Raw genomic sequence first — 17109 nt, 5'->3', positions numbered from 1 at the left:
GTATAGTGTACAGTATCTTCTAATACTCTGCTACATTTTTAGCTTTGCTGGTGTCCTGCACAGTGGGTGCTGGAAACCATTTCCTAATGTTCTCAATAAAACAAAAACAATTTCTGGAAGCTCACCCAAATCAGCTAGTCATCACAGATAAGAGAGAAACAATTTTTTTTTAAATTCACTTGTGGGATTTGACATTACTGGCTGGCTAGCATGCACTGTTCATTCCTAGCTGCCCTGAGGAGGTGGCGGTGAGTAGCCTCTTGAATCTCCTGTAATCTATTTGCTGTTGGTAGACCCACAATGCCATTAGGGAGGGAATTCCAGCATTTTGACCCAGAAACAATAAAGGAATGGAGATATATTTCCAAATTAGAATGTTGAGTAGCTCGGAGGGAAACTTGTAGATGGTGGTGTTCCCATGTGTCTTCTGCCCTTGTCCTTCTAGATGGAAGTGGTTGTGGGTTTGGAAGGTGCTACAGATCTTTGGTGAATTTCTGCAGTGCACCTTATATATGGTACACACTGCTGCTACTCAGCATTGGTAGTGGAGGGAGTCGATGTGATGCCAATAAAGTGATCTGTTTTGTCCTGGATTGTGTTAAGCATCTTGAGTGTTGTTGGTGTTGCACTCCATCTAGGCCGTTGGGGAGTATTCCATCACATTCCTGATTGTGACTTGTAGATGGCATTGCAGAGCCAGGAGATAAATTACGGTTTGCGATATTGCTAGTCTGTGACCCATTGTTAAAGCTACCTTATTTATATGATGATTCCAGTTGAATTTCTGGTCAATGGTAATCCCCAGAATGGTGATATTGGGCATTCAGTGATGGTAACACTTTTAAATGTCAAGGGATGGTGGTTAAATTGTCTGTTATTGGGAATGGTTGTTGCCAGGCAATTGTATGGCATAATTGTTGCTTTTCACCAGGATATTTTCTTGGTCTTGTTGCATTTGGACATGTGTTGTTTCAGTATCTGAGGAGTCACGAGTGGTGCTGAATATTCTACAGTCCATGTCTTCATTGCTGACCTTATGGGAATGTCATTAAAGGAGCAACTGAAGGTGGATAGACCTAGGGCACCAGAGGTGTAACATGTCTGAATTGGTTGATTAGAGAAATATACCCTGAGAAACTCCTGCAGAGATGTCCAGGAGCTGAGATAACTGACTTCTAACGACCATCTTCCTTTTTGCCAGGTGTGACTGCAACCAGCGTTGAGGTTCCCCCCTAATTCCTATTTATTCCAGCTTTTCAAGGGCTCCTTGCTGACACACGTGCTCAAATGTGACCTTAATGTCCAAGGCTATCACCTCTGGAAATTGTATCTTTTGCCCATGTCTGTACCAAAGATGTAATGAGGACAGGAGCTGAGTGGCCATGGCAAAACCTAAACTGGGCTTTAGTAAGCTGATTGTTGTTAAGTAGGAGCTTCTTGTTGCATTGTTGATAACTCTTTCCGTCACTTTACTGATGATCGAGAGTAAACGGATGGCACAGTTAGATTTCACCAACTTTTTGTGTATAGGTCTTACCTGGACAATTTTCCACATTGTTAGTAGATTGCACTTTCAAAGCATTACTGGAGCAGCTACTCGAGGGGTGGTAAGTTCTGGAACGCAAGTCTTCAATATGGTTGCAGGAATGTTGTCAGGGCCCATAACCTTTTGCAGTGTCCCATGCCTTCAGCTGTTTTCTTTACATCAAATGGAATGAATCCAATTACAGTCGTTGAAGATTGGCATTTGTGATGCTGGGGACCACTGGATGAGGCTGAAATAGATAATCCATTTGATACTTTGGGCTGAAGATTGTTGTAAATGTTTCAGCCTTCTCTCCAAGATAACTGGGACAGATAAGCTAATTTCTAAAAGTGCACAGGTGGTTTAACTAATAATGCATTCCAAGTAAGAAGCCAACCATCTCCCATCTCTAAGATGTGATGTCTAAGTTATCGGTAGTTAAAAACATTGATATAGGATTATTATTAACTCACATTGATATCTGCTCTAAACCTGAATTTATAATGAAGGTTTTACTAAATGTAATTTGCTTGAAATGAAATGGGTACTTAATTTACCCACTGAACAAGTGAAACCTCCCATATCTTTCTCCAGTTAACAACAGTGAAAGTCTTAACTGGCTTGTTGACTTCCATTTTATAGATTTCTAAATAAGTTGCAGTTAAAAACACATTTTCATGCTTTACGCTAAAATAACCAGCATGAAGTGTACTGCAACTGTTCATACTACCGTATGAACTCGTGTATACGTTGATCTTGTGTATAATTCAAATCTTGTTTTTTCCATATATCTCATATATAAATCAACCCTACTATATCGCATTAAATCACATTCATTCATTCATACCGGTAACTATTCATCGCTCTTTGTTTACTACATCACATCTCTATTCATTCATTCATAACTCTACTTACCACACTTGGTGTACTACAGCATGTTTTGATTCATTCATTCATTCATTCAGATTGGTAGTAAGTCTATCGGTACTTATCACACTTTGTTCACTATACATCCAAAAGTTAATATTGTTTGAAAAGTGCAGCATGAATTTCAGCCTCTCAAAAGTTGTGCCTGTGTATTAGTCGACCCCCTAATTTCAGCTTTAAAAAACCATCTTCAAAATTCGACCTATACAGGCAACATGCTAATTTTAGTTGAAAGTGATCACTCATTTTATTCAATCATTCATCTTTTGCCTTAGCTCTGGGGAAATGGCAAATTGTGAGAAAAAAAAAGATGTGGGAAAAGTTGCTTTATTTTCATTCTTTTGATCATTTTCAAAAAGCTACACAAAATTAAGTGAATTCCCCATTTTATGACTGCATTAAGGCCTGTAAGTTCTACTGCTGCTGCTGAATGTTGTGTAAAACCCACCAGTTGAATGCCAGGCAGTTGATTAGTGCTCTTTAGAAATAGATTATCCTTCCTCACTTGTGAAGTATAAATGTTCCCTGTAGAGAATCATCAAGTGTGCTTTTGTTTTGTTGATCTGCTCATACAATATCAGGGCATAAGTAGACCATTAGGCCACTCAAACCTGGTACTTTATTCAACAAGGTCATGACTGATCTGCTTGTGGTTCAAATTCCACATTCCCAAACTATACTCTGTATCCTTTGATAATGTTGTTTAACAAGAACCTATCCACTTCCATCTTAAAAATACTAAATTTATGGTAACAACTGGTCTTTTCAAAGCAATATTTTTCCATGGTGCAGTTGTAAAATCATCATATTCAACAATAAAGCGAGGTCACAACAAACAAAATCTGACCCCACCACCACCACCTTCTGAGTCAAGGATCATCTGGATATTGTTCATGTTAGTTCCTGGATGTACTGAATTTGTAGAATGTTTCTTTCAAATGTTTCACTAAATTAACAATCCGTTTTTACTGGAGAATTATGTATACAGTTGTTTCTGCTATAATGCAGTACTTCCATTCTCATGCGACTACGAGTTATAAGAAAATCGAGTAATAGTAGCACCATTTAAAGTAATTAGGCTGGAATCACGGTATAACCAATACACACTTTGAAAGTTCGCACTTTAGAAAAAATGTTCCCAATTCGTTAATCGTGTTATAGCGAATTCACATTAACTGAACACACATTATAGCAGGATGACCTGTACTGCTGGAATTAAAGCACGTCAGATACTCACTCAGTTGCTTGTCTCCATTGCTTGCTGCATGACTCATACTTAACTGGAGAAGCGTTAGTGCCCTGAGCTTTGTTGGAAACAGTGGGCCAAATCTTTCAGTCCCCTGCTCAATGGAAATCATATGTACAACTGAAGGTGTAATTTGGGACTCTGGAAGCCCTGACCCATGGACCTGTATGGATATTTCCCAGGAAGTTTAAACTACCAATGAGCAGTTCCTGGGTATACACCCTGAAGGCCTTTGACTCTGAGTTAAAATTGGACACTGCACAATTCCACGGTACTTATCTTGTATAGTTGCTCAGGATTAGGTTATTAAAAGAAATAGCGACTCATATAGTGAACATGCTGTTAGCAATCTTCCAAGAATCCTTAAATTTTAGAAAAGTCCCAGAGGTTTGGAAAACTGTCAATGTAACTCCCTCGTTCAAAAGAGAGGGGAGATGAAAAATGGATAACTTTACGCCAGTTAGCTTAACATCTGACATGGACAATGTTAGAGTTTATTGTAAAGGATGTATTGCATTCAGAAATACACAATATAATCACGGAGTCAGCATGGCTTCATGAAGGAAAAATCTTGAAGGCAAATTATTTTTAGAAATCCTTGAGGAGGTATCAAGGAGGATAGGCAAATGTGAACTAGTAAATGGAATGTATCTAGAGTTTCAAAAGACATCCAATACCTTACCACACAAGGGTATTTAAGAAAATAAGAACCACTGGTATTAAGAATAGTAAATTAGTATGGATGAGTACTGGCACACCAGTAGAAGACAATTTGGATAAAAGGAACATTTTTAGTTTGGCAACGTGTAACTAGTGGAGTGCCACAGGCATCAGTGCTGGAGCCACAGTTAATATGTCAGTGACTTACATGAAGGAAATGAATGCCAAAAGACAAAAAGAAGTGTGAAGGCAAATAGTGAGAATGATGCAAATAGTCTACAGAGTTATGCGATTGGGCAAAAGCTTGGCAAATCGAATATAATATAAAATGTGAGGTTATGCACTTTGGTTTGATGAAGAGAAGAACAGAATATTATTTAAATAGAAATTGCAAAAATCTGCAGCACAGAGGGCTTCGGGTTTCCTCATGCCTGAATCACACAGATTCAGCATTCACGCTCAACAGGTAGTAGGAAAGGCAAATGGGCCTTTCGGGAAGTCTTGCTAAAAATATACAAGGTATAGTCAGACCACGCCTAGAATGCTGTGAACAGTTTTGGTCCCCTTATCTAAAGAAAGGTTATATTGGTACTGGGAGGCATTCCAGAGAAGGTTTACTCGGTTAATTCCAGGTATGGAGTAATTTTACTTATGAGGAGAGGTTGAGCAACTTGGACTTGTATTCATTGAAATCTAGAAGAATGAGGTGGAGTCCTTATTGAAATATATATGCTTCTAGGAGGGGCTTGACAAGAGTAAGTGCACAGAAACTGTTTGCACTGCTGGAGGAGTCTAGAACCAGAGAGCATCATTTCAGAGAAAGCCCTTTTAAGACAGATGAGGGGGAATTTCTTGTCTGAGGCTGATAATCGGCCTTTAGCATTCTTTATCATAGAAGGCTGAAGAGGTTGGGTTATTAAGAATACTCGAGGCTGAAACAGGTACATTCTTTGTCAGTCGGGGAATCCAGGATCATGGGGAAATAGTAGAAAAGTGTAGTTGAGGATTTTCAGATCAGCTATGATTTCATTGAATGGCAGAGCAGACTTAGTGGGTTGAATGGCCTACTTCTGTTCCTATATCTTATGCTATTAGGGCAACTTAAGCTAATATCTGGATTACACAGTCAACCCTCTAATCACCTCCCCTCCCTCACCTCCAACTTCCATTCTGACGTAGCCCAATTAAACCACCACACAGGCCTGACTATGGCTTGCAGCCTGTACTGATCACTCACCCACTAACCTACATTGGTAAAAACAATGACTGCAGATGCTGGAAACCAGATTTTGGATTAGTGGTGCTGGAAGAGCACAGCAGTTCAGGCAGCATCCGAGGAGCAGCAAAATCAACGTTTCGGGCAAAATCCCTTCATCAGGAATAAAGGCAGAGAGCCTAAAGCGTGGAGAGATAAGCTAGAGGAGGATGGGGATGGGGAGAAAGTAGCATGGAGTACAATAGGTGAGTGGGGGAGGGGATGAAGGTGATAGGTCAGGGAGGAGGGTGGAGTAGATAGGTGGACAAGAAGATAGACAGGTAGGACAAGTCATGGGTACAGTGCTGAGCTGGAAGTTTGGAACTGGGGTGAGGTGGAAGGGAAATGAGGTAACTGGTGAAGTCCACATTGATGCCCTGGGGTTGAAGTGTTCCGAGGCGGAAGATGAGGCGTTCTTCCTCCAGGCGTCTGGTGGTGAGGGAGCAGCGGTGAAGGAGGCCCAGGACCTCCATGTCCTCGGCAGAGTGGAGGGGGAGTTGAAATGTTGGGCCACAGGGCGGTGTGGTTGATTGGTGCGGGTGTCCCGGAGATGTTCCCTAAAGCACTCTGCTAGGAGGCGTCCAGTCTCCCCAATGTAGAGGAGACCGCATCGGGAGCAACGGATGCAATAAATGATATTAGTGGATGTGCAGGTAAAACTTTGGATGTGGAAGGCTCCTTTAGGGCCTTGGATGGAGGTGAGGGAGGAGGTGTGGGCGCAGGTTTTGCAGTTCCTGCGGTGACAGGGGAAGGTGCCAGGATGGGAGGGTGGGTTATAGGGGGGCGTGGACCTGACCAGGTAGTCACGAAGGGAACGGTCTTTTCGGAAGGCGGAAAGGGGAGGGGAGGGAAATATATCCCTGATGGTGGGGTCTTTTTGGAGGTGGCGGAAGTGTCGGCGGATGATTTGGTTTATGCGAAGGTTGGTAGGGTGGAAGGTGAGCACTAGGGGCGTTCTGTCCTTGTTACGGTTGGAGGGGTGGGGTCTGAGGGCGGAAGGGCGGGATGTGGATGAGATGCGTTGGAGAGCATCTTTAACCACGTGGGAAGGGAAATTGCGGTCTCTAAAGAAGGAGGCCATCTGGTGTGTTCTGTGGTGGAACTGGTCCTCCTGGGAGCAGATACGGTGGAGGCGGAGGAATTGGGAATACGGGATGGCATTTTTGCAGGAGGTAGGGTGGGAAGAGGTGTAATCCAGGTAGCTGTGGGAGTCGGTGGGTTTGTAAAAAATGTCGGTGTCAAGTCTGTCGTCATTAATGGAGATGGAGAGGTCCAGGAAGGGGAGGGAGGTGTCAGAGATGGTCCAGGTAAATTTAAGGTCAGGGTGGAATGTGTTGGTGAAGTACCACTAATCCACTAACCTACATATTCTATTCTACCCACTTTGCCATTATTCAACATAATGGCAGTTTATGCTGTAAAAAGGGGGGACTTCTTGTCTTCCTTAAGCACTGGAATGTTCTCATAAGATCCTGCATGGGCTGCTATGCATTTGGGGAACCTTTCAATTCAATGGCAATCTGTTCAAGATTGTCATTGCTTCGACAATACCCGAACATAATTCCAGTTGTGAACCCTGCAGAGTCAAGACTCTTGAATTAACTGAAGTGGGTTGGAGCAAGAAATCTTACCAGTCAGGTTTTTCTGTGACAGGGAATCTTGAGACATGTTCCATTTGTTCAACTTACTCCTATAACCACAGAGTTGCTCAAATTCAAAGTAGACACATCACATTGAGGTAACCAGAGCATTTAGAACATAGAACAGTACAGCACAGAACAGGCCCTTCAGCCCACGATGTTGTGCCAACCACTGATCCTCATGTATGAACCCTCAAATTTCTGTGACCATGTGCATGTCGAGGAGTCTCTTAACTGTCCCCAATGACCCTGCCTCCACAACTGCTGCTGGCAATGCATTCCATGCTCTCACAACTCTCTGTGTAAAGAACCCGCCTCTGACATCCCCTCTATACTTTCCTCCAACCAGCTTAAAACTATGACCCCTCGTGTTAGTCATTTCTGCCCTGGGAAATAGTCTCTGGCTATCGACTCTATCTATGCCTCTCATTATCTTGTATACCTCAATTAGGTCCCCTCTTCTCCTCCTTTTCTCCAATGAAAAAAGTCTGAGCTCCGTCAACCTCTCCTCATAAGATAAGCCCTCCAGTCAAGGCAGCATCCTGGTAAACCTCCTCTGACCCTGCTCCAAAGCATCCACATTTTTCTTTTAATAGGGCGACCAGAACTGGACGCAGTATTCCAAGTGTGGTCTAACCAAAGTTTTATAGAGCTGCAACAAGATCTCACGACTCTTAAACTCAATACCCCTGTTAATGAAAGCCAAAACACCATATGCTTTCTTAACAACCCTGTCCACTTGGGTGGCCATTTTAAGGGATCTATGTACCTGCACCCTAAGATCCCTCTGTTCCTCCACACTACCAAGAATCCTATCCTTAATCCTGTACTCAGCTTTCAAATTCGACCTTCCAAAATGCATCACCTCACATTTATCCAGGTTGAACTCCATCTGCCTACTCTCAGCCCATCTCTGCATCCTGTCAATGTCCCGCTGCAGCCTACAACAGCCATCTATACTGTCAATGACACCTCCAACCTTTGTGTCATCTGCAAACTTGCTGACCCATCCTTCAATCCCCTCATCCAAGTCATTAATAAAAATTACAAACAATAGAAGCCCAAGGACAGAGCCCTGTGGAACACCACTCACCACAGACTTCCAGGCAGAATATTTTCCTTCTACTACCACTCACTTGTCTTCTGTTGGCCAACCAATTCTGTATCCAGACAGCTATGTTCCCCTGAATCCCATTCCTCCTGACCTTCTGAATGAGCCTACCATGGGGAACCTTAGAGCCTGAATGAAGAGGGAAACCAGCTAAATGAATCATGAATCGGTCAGACTGAAGGATTGTGGAAATAAATGGCAAAGCAAGTATTAATTAGCGGAATTAGTTTGGATCTCAACATTGGTGTAGAAAAGAAGGGAAAGAAAGTAGGTTGAGAAGGAAAGAGTGAAAAGAGACAAGAAATGTCAGTTCTTTTTTAAAATTGCACATCTTACAGTTGCTTACACATAAAGAAATGAGACTCCATATTTCATTTTCAGTGCCAGACATGTTGATTGATACTAATGAACATTCACACCTTAAGCAGTTGAAATTATGAGACTTAACATTTTGTGGGGAGTTTATTTCATACCCACCATGCATATGCATCAACTTCCTGACATTTAATGTCTATCAGTGGTAGGGTGAGCAGTGCCATGTCAACAGCAGCATTTGGATTTTGACATTGGCATTTTTTCTTTGCCTGACGTTGTGCCATGTATGCGTAAATAATAGAGACACTATTAGCCTCACTTTTATGTCGACATGTAATCCAGCCTGTATAATCCAAACCATTAATTGGTTTCTAAAGCATTATACAATTGCAGCACATGGTGGTTTTTTTTTTAATTTTAGCATTGGACCATCTAATTTAGTGTCTCTTTATGGATGAGGTATTAAGTAGAAGTTTTTTATCTGTCTGTTTGAGTGTACATAAACAATCTCGTGACATATATCGAAGAAACATGGTGGATTCCTTCCAGTATTTTGCCCAATATTTATTATTAAACCAAGGTCACTTAAAATGATTGACTGGTTATTTGTCACATTGGGGCCTGCTATGCTAGAAAGTATTGCTGAAAACATGGTGGAAGAAAATTCATTTGGGACTTTCTAAAAACAGTTGGACAGTTGTTTGAGGAGGAAGAAATTTCAGGCAATGGGGAAAAGACCAGTGATTAGAATGGCTTGGAATCAACAGGCTGAATAGCCTCCTTCTGAACTATAACTTTCCTATGATTCTATGAAGTCAGCAACCTTGTTTGCCTGCAACAGTGGTACACTACCTGTAAAGTACTTTGAAATTTATTGAAGATATGAAAAGCATTTTAAATCTGCATGTCCTCTCTGTTAAGTCTTTATTTTAAATTATCAACATCTGATGCATTTTATTTAATGATGTGCTTGCTGCTCTTCAGTTAGACTACTGATAATGTTGATTCAGTATTGAAAGATTCTTATGTTCTGTATTTTGATTGTCTTTACCTCTGCTATTTTTCCATACTTCTAGTTTATGATAACGAGGATCAGTTGCTTTGGGATCCCTATGTTCTTCCAGAAAGACAAGTTGAAGAGTTTCTATATAAAGCAGTAAAGAGAGCAAGAGATGACAAAACGAATGAGAGCTTACCTGAAGGAATACTCATTAAGGATAGCGAACAGGTGACAAGTTAATCTGTACAAATTAATTTCAGTGGAAGTCTGAATTTACTTCACCTAATACTTTTGCATGAACAATCGATAGGTTTTATGCAGATCTAATAATTTAAAATCAACTTATGATTGCTGATTACACTACCAAATGAATCTCACAATACATTTCATGTTGTGACCAATTCAGAGGTAATACATTGCCAGAAAGTTCTTATTTACCGTTGGACATGCTCTTATGTTCCATTTGATGTGTGAGGAGGAAAGACTGCAAAACAACTCATCCGTAGCTTAGCAACACAGTTTTCAAAATCTATGTATAAGAGAAGGACATGGGAGTGTCATGGATAAAGTTAGCACTCTTAAAAGGACATTTTCATTCAAGTGATCATTTCATCTGTGACCATTAAGCTTCCACTAAATTCAAACTGTTGACAGGATAAGAAGGTATTTGTTCAAACTAGCACCAGGTACATTTTTGACAAGTATCATCAAGAAGTTGTTCAACCAGAATGATTGATACACGAAATATACAACTGGATATAATGCTACATCAAAATTGACAGTGCACAGAGTCACTCTGATCTTTCTAGATATTAATTGATATTTTTAAAAATTAGCTGGCCTTTCTCATCCTTATTTACTTTGAGTATACATTGATTTTTAACAAGAAGCTGAAAATCCTGGTAATTTGCCAAAAAAAAAAAGTTTCTGGAAACACAGTTGGTCAGGTCTTTGTGTGGAGGAAACAGACATGATCCTGTTTCAATATGAAGCCGTTACTATCTGAGAGAACAATTATTTATATTAAAGTGAACACCTGAATTGCCAGCTGTTCCTGGTTTCTCTGTTCTTGTTGCAGATTCTGTGTATCCTCATTTTCTAGGTTTCTTTTTGTTTTGAAATTTTTAAACAGCTTAATGTTTTAAGACACTAGTTTCAATGATAATTTAGTTTGCACTTTTTTTATCTATAGAGCATAAGATTTCAATTTCTTTATTTTACAATCCCTGTTTAAATCCATAGGCCTTGTACGAACTTGTAAAATGTAACTTCAATGCAGAGGAAGCCCTGAGAAGACTAAGGTTTAATGTCAAAGTCGTGCAAGGTAGGGAACCTCTTTTTAAATATCTTTCTACCTCTATTCAACAAGTTATTTAATTTAGGGTGAGGCCTCCTCTCTCTCCTCAGTGCATCTCATGTGACCCAATCTCTTTTGTGATAACTGTTTTAGAGATTTGAGGATGGATTTACTTATACTCACCTTCCGCTGTTTCTTGCATTCTTTAATTATAATGAAAAGACTTTTTGAAATTTCCTTTTATTCATTTCTAACTTGATGTAGTCTAACAAGATGTGAGGAAGTAAGTTGTTTGTGTTGCAAATTATTACTCTGCTACTAATTGTGATATAAGCTAACATTTGGAGCCTAGAAATTGTTTTATCGTTGTCCGAAAGTATCACATCACTCTGTATTGTAGTGATACCATGCCATTGTTTTGCACTTGCAGATGAACTGTGTGCCTGGAGTGAAGAGGAATGCAGAAATTTTGAACATGGACTTCGGGTTCATGGCAAAAATTTCCATCTCATACAAGCAAATAAGGTAAAATGATATAAAGGCACAACGTAGCTGAAGCTGGAAATCTGAATTTAAAAACAAAAAAGGCGGTAGTTCTGTCAGCTGCTGTGATGAGAAGTAGAGTTAATTTTTTTCATCTGTCAAGGCACTTCAAACTGAAAAACTAACTCACTTCTCTTTACAGATACAGTCTGACTTGTTAACTATTTCTGTTGAGTATTTTTTGGCTTTAGTATGGCTAAAATAGAATGTCTTTTTCAATTAAATCCATAAATAGGAAATATGTTTTGTACTGCCTAACTTCCCAGGGTGTTGTACATAGGGAATCAAAACCAAATTTAGTCTTCAGGTAAAGCTTAGATAAGTAGTGGGGAATAATCAAACTAAGGAGTGCCGATGTAATGTACTCCTTTATGTAAAGTCATGTAATACATTATAATGTGAACACAAGCAGTTAATAGCGAAAGAGTAGTCAGGATACAGCAGTTGATGCAAGAGTTTTATTGTATTAACCTGCTACATTGCTTTTCCAGCCACTAAGCTTTACACATGTTGGCATTATTTCAAGTTTTTCTTTTGAACTCTTGTCTGTTTGTCATTTGAGCTTTGCACAATCACAGATCCACCACTTGACAGGAAAAATGATTTGGCTTCCAGCTAATGTGTTGCAGCAACTTGGCTATTCGTGGAAATTCTGCAATGTGGGGATTGATATTGTCGGAAATTACCTGTTCATGTTTAGCTAATGAATACAGAGATGAAAAAATTGAGATCTTGGTCTTTTTCAACTTTGTTGCAGTTTTATTGATCAGTTCAAATGTTAAGTATGCTTATTTGTTACTTTTGAATGAGTGAAGCGCCCAGAGCATCATTTTGTATTTGATTAGACCATAAGCTACAGGAGTGGAAATTTAAGCCTTTCAGCCCATCCAGTCTTCTCCAGCATTCAATCATGGCTAATAGGTTTCTCAACCTCATTCTTACACTTTCTCCCCATAACCTTTGATCCCCTTGATATTCAAGAACCTATCTTTCTCATTCTTAAATATATGCAATGACATGGCCTCCACAGCCCCTGTGGCATTAAATCCATAGATTCACCACTCTCTGGCTGAAGACTTTTCTCCTTATCCCTTCTAAAACGTCTTCCCTTTATTCTAAGGCTGTGCCCTTGGCTCCTAGTCTCTCCCACCAATGGAAACATTTTCCCAACATCTACTCTGTCGAGGCCATTGAGTATTCTGTATATTTAAATTAGATCCCCCCCATATCCTTGTAAACTCCCATCGAGTTTAGACTGAGTCCTCAAACATTCCTCGTATGTTAAGCTTTTCATTCCTGGGACCATTCTCATGAACCTTCTCAAAACACACTGCAGGGACAGTGCATCCTTCTTGAGAAATGGGACCCAAAACCGCGCACAGTACACCAAATGTGATCTGACCAGAGCCTTGTATAGCCTCCGAAGTACATCTCAGCTTTTATATTCAAATCCTTTCAAAATAAATGCCATTATTGCATTTGCCTTCGTAACTATTGACCCAATCTGCAAGTTTTCCTTGAGACAATTCTGTACTAGAACTTTCAAGTCTCTTTGCATGTCAGACTTCTGAATTTTCTCCCCATTTAGAAAATAGTCCATGCTTCTATTCTTCCCACTGAAGTGCATGGCCTTGCACTTTGTCATGTTGTATTCCATTTGCAGTTTCTTTACCCACTCTTCTAACCTGTCCAAATCCTTCTGCAGCCTCCCCACCTCCTCAGTGCTGCCTGTCCCTCTACCTATCCTGGTATCATCTGCAAACGTAGCCCAATGCTCTCAGTTCCTTCATCTAGATTGTTAATGTATAAGGGGAAAGGCTGTGGTCCCAAAATTGAGCCTTGCAGAATGCCACTTGTCACAGGCTGCCACCCTGAGAAGGACCCTTTTATTCCCATCTTTGCTTTTGCCAGACAGCCAAGCTTCTATCCATAATAGCACCTTGCCTCTAATATCATGGGCCCTTATCTTACTCTGTTGCTTCCTACACGGCACCTTGTCAAAGGCCTTCTTGAAATCCAGGTAGATAACATCTATTTGGCTGGCCTTGGTCTAACCTGCTTGTTACTTCCTCAAAAGAATTCTAGCAGATTTGTCAGGCATGACCTATCCTTGATGAAACCATGCTGACTTTGCCCTATTTAGCCATACACTTCTAAGTATTCGGAAATGTCATCCTTCAGAATAGATTCCAGGGTCTTACCCATGACCAAGGTTAAGCTAGATTGTAGCTTTTGGTGTTGTTAATTTGGCTCTGGACTTTAAAGATCAAAGTTAGGGCTCTTGTGGTACAGAGATAATGTCCCAGAAGACCTGGGTTCAACATCCCCTGCTTCAGAGGTTTGGAATAACATCACTGAAAAGGTTGATTAGATAATATAAAATCTCAGGCTCTGCTGCAGTAGTCATGTCCCTCCATCTGAACGAAAGACCCAGGTTTGAGTCCAACTTGCTCCAGAGCTTTGGCATCATATTTCTGAACGCATTGATTAGGAAAATCTAAAGATCTGTGTTACATAAAGACAGTGATTTTGTGCTGTGAAGCAATGTAATAATTCCCTCAATCATTTGACTTTGTTCAGATATGTAAACACTCCGTTGTGAAATAACACTATTAGCATGTTGCAGAATTGGATATGTTATTAGTTGTCAAGGAGCTGACTGAAATAAGGAGATCAGAAATAAGAGCTGGAATGGACTTGACCGTCCTTCCCGCCTGCTCCATCATTCACTGAGGTCATGGTTGATCAGGTCTAAGCCTCATCTCTACTTCCAGGCCTTTTCCCTTACAACAAATACACAGCTTTTTGAAAAGTAGGAGAGTCCACCTCCACTTTGTGTCAGTTCAATGACATAGCCTCCATAGTCTCTGAAATATAAATATCTAAAGGTTCATGAACATTTGAAAGAAGATAACCCATTTATCTTCAATTGATGACTCCTTACTTAAATTATGGCTCCTGGTTGTAGACTCCCTTACTATTACCAATCCTCTTAGAATTGCATCTCATTGTTCTAAATTGCAATAATTATAGGACCAACCATTCTCATATCACCTCCTATCCCATGTGTTGATTTAGTGAACAATTTTTGAACTGCCTTCAATGCAATTACATGCCTCCTAAATAGAGACAGAAAATGACTGTCATAGTCTAGGTGTGATCAAAATAATACCTACTATAGTTCAAGCAGGACTTCCAGTTTTTATACTGTGTCTCATGCAAAATAAAGACCACATCCTTCAATTTGCCTTCCTGGCTTTTTAATTGTATCTGCAAGCTTTTATCTCATCCACAAGGGCACCCAGATCCCTTCGTATCTAGCATTCTGTAGTCTGTTTAATTATAGGTAGTGTAAGTAAATAACATAACAACACTATTTGCAGGATGCACATGACGCAACCTCTCAGCAATACTGTCCAGATGGGCAGTAGAAAATGAATAACTTATACTAAGAAGTTAGTTTAAAAATAAGAAGAACTTTACACAATCATAAAATTGTATTAGAAAATTAGTCAAAGGGAAAATAAATCTTCTTGCAGAGACTGAGAACACAGCTGAGGTACCGAATGAATGCTGTCTTCACTAGTGGAGGGGATGGTGCTAATATAGCAGTGAAGGAGAAGTATTAGGAGTCTTATAAAGTGGTAAACGAGGTATACATAAAAGGCTGGTAGTCTGGAAGTGTATGAAAGGGGCAGTGACAGTATGGATGCAAAATAAGTTTAGGGATAGAAGCAAAGAGAAGTGGTGAGTTTTATTTTATTTTATTTTATTTTACCTTGATGTTACTTAGATATTGAGATCATTGCCCTTTTAAATATTTATTAATTACCTGATCTTGATATGAATTTGAGTTTTCAAATGACATGAAACCCATGTTTGTAATAAACAGAGCAGAATTGTTGCACATGAGGACACTTCAAGATCAGGGCAGACACCTGCCTCATGAAATTTAAATCCACAGAGTGTGAAGTGATAAATTTTGATTTGAAGAATTGCGAGAACCAATACAAAACTAATTGTTGTAAACCGTTTTATAGAGGGTATAGGAACAGAGAACTGTGTTTCATGTACACATACTTCTGAGGTTGGTTGGGTAAGTTCAAAAGACTTTTATGAAAGGTATGTAGACCTTACAAACTGTATGCAATAATGCAGTTATGATAAACCTTTACAAAACATTAGTTAGCTGTCAACTGAACAACACTGTTGAAATGTGTGTCAGGGCTTTAGAAAAATTTCAAGAGAGATTTACCAAAGTATGTCAGAAAATTAAGAGATTTAATAATGTTTAAAATTTCAAATGGCTTTGGTAGAGAAACTCTTTCCAGTATTAGATGGCTCAGTAGCCATGTTTCTGCCAATTTCCCATTGCTGTTCACAGTTCATTTGTTCCTTTTAAGAATATTGTGAGTCAACAATTGTGCAAATCTTAAAGGAAAATCTTCCTGGGCATTACCTGTTCATTCTCAGCATGGTATGTTTGGCAAGGTACTGCATCAGAGTGGCATACATCTGAACAATTTATAAGAAATGTTGGTCATAAACTGAGGGCACAGATTTAAGGTGATTAGCAAGAGAACAGTTTGAGACAAGGAAATTCTTTTTGCATAGCAAGTAAGTGTGGTCTGAAATTGACTATCTGAAAAAGATTGTAACAATTGCTTCAGCAGTAACGTTCAAAAGCAGTTTGGATATATAATTGAGGAAAATTGTTTCCAGGTATGATAGATCCAATAATAGAAACATTAGTTCTAAGTTCTTTGTTCAATATTACTAATTACAAAATGTGTACTTAATAAGTTGATGTATTAAACTAAATCCTATTGATAATTGATGCCAATTTAAAATTGTCAGTACAGTGAGTGAATCATAATTTTACTTCACAATATCCAGCATTCTTGAATCTTTCCAGGTAAGAACGCGTTCCGTTGGTGAGTGCGTTGCATATTATTACATGTGGAAGAAATCCGAGCGTTATGACTATTTTGCTCAGCAAACAAAATTTGGGAAGAAGAAGTACAGTCTTCACCCAGGTGTCCTGTAAGTATTGTTTTAGATGTTTAATCTATGGGATTTTCGTTTGTGGTAAGATCAACATGTCTATTATTTGATAATGTGTGGATGTCAGGAGATTTAATTCTTATTTTTCTGAACTCAGTGTTTTCATCTTGTTTATATGCATTTTTTTCTTCTCTCTTCAGTGACCATAGAAAATAAATTTGGGGCTGTTACTGGAATGAGTGTTTGCATTATAGACTTTTTCTTTGCACCAAAGCTGTTAGTTGAGGACAATACTGAACTTCATGAAATTGAAACTCTTTAGAGGATTTCATGATTCGTGGTAATTGGTAGAGGGTGGATTTCAACCTCAGATGTTACTTATGTAAAACTTCACCACCTACTTTTTGACTGAAAATTTAGACTTGACTTTTGTACCAGATCTTACAGTATTACGTAAGTTCTACTGAAGGTTCCTGATGTAAAAGTAATGAATTTACATTTGTGTCAAATGCCAGAAATTCCATAATGTTTGGCACTGATCCCAGTGATTTGATTTTAGGCACTAGGTTAGATGAGCTTGGACTGT

At 39.5% G+C, this 17109-nt stretch overlaps 1 protein-coding gene across 2 annotated transcripts in view; it reads left to right on the top strand.

The window, feature by feature from the left end:
* LOC122565054 (mesoderm induction early response protein 2-like) overlaps positions 1–17109 on the top strand; it is a 90326-nt gene that overhangs the window by 58720 nt on the left and 14497 nt on the right. For both annotated transcript variants that reach the window (XM_087976016.1, XM_087976015.1), the window contains 4 exons: positions 9756–9907; positions 10922–11003; positions 11407–11501; positions 16435–16562. In XM_087976016.1, coding sequence (XP_087832142.1) covers positions 9756–9907; positions 10922–11003; positions 11407–11501; positions 16435–16562 — 457 coding nt within the window. The remainder of the gene's footprint in view (positions 1–9755; positions 9908–10921; positions 11004–11406; positions 11502–16434; positions 16563–17109) is intronic.

Source organism: Chiloscyllium plagiosum, unplaced genomic scaffold (assembly GCF_037043375.1).
Source record: "Chiloscyllium plagiosum isolate Xiang-an unplaced genomic scaffold, Cpla_swu_hap1 HiC_scaffold_28, whole genome shotgun sequence".
Lineage (NCBI taxonomy): Eukaryota > Metazoa > Chordata > Chondrichthyes > Orectolobiformes > Hemiscylliidae > Chiloscyllium > Chiloscyllium plagiosum.
This window is presented reverse-complemented; position numbering and strand designations above follow the sequence as displayed.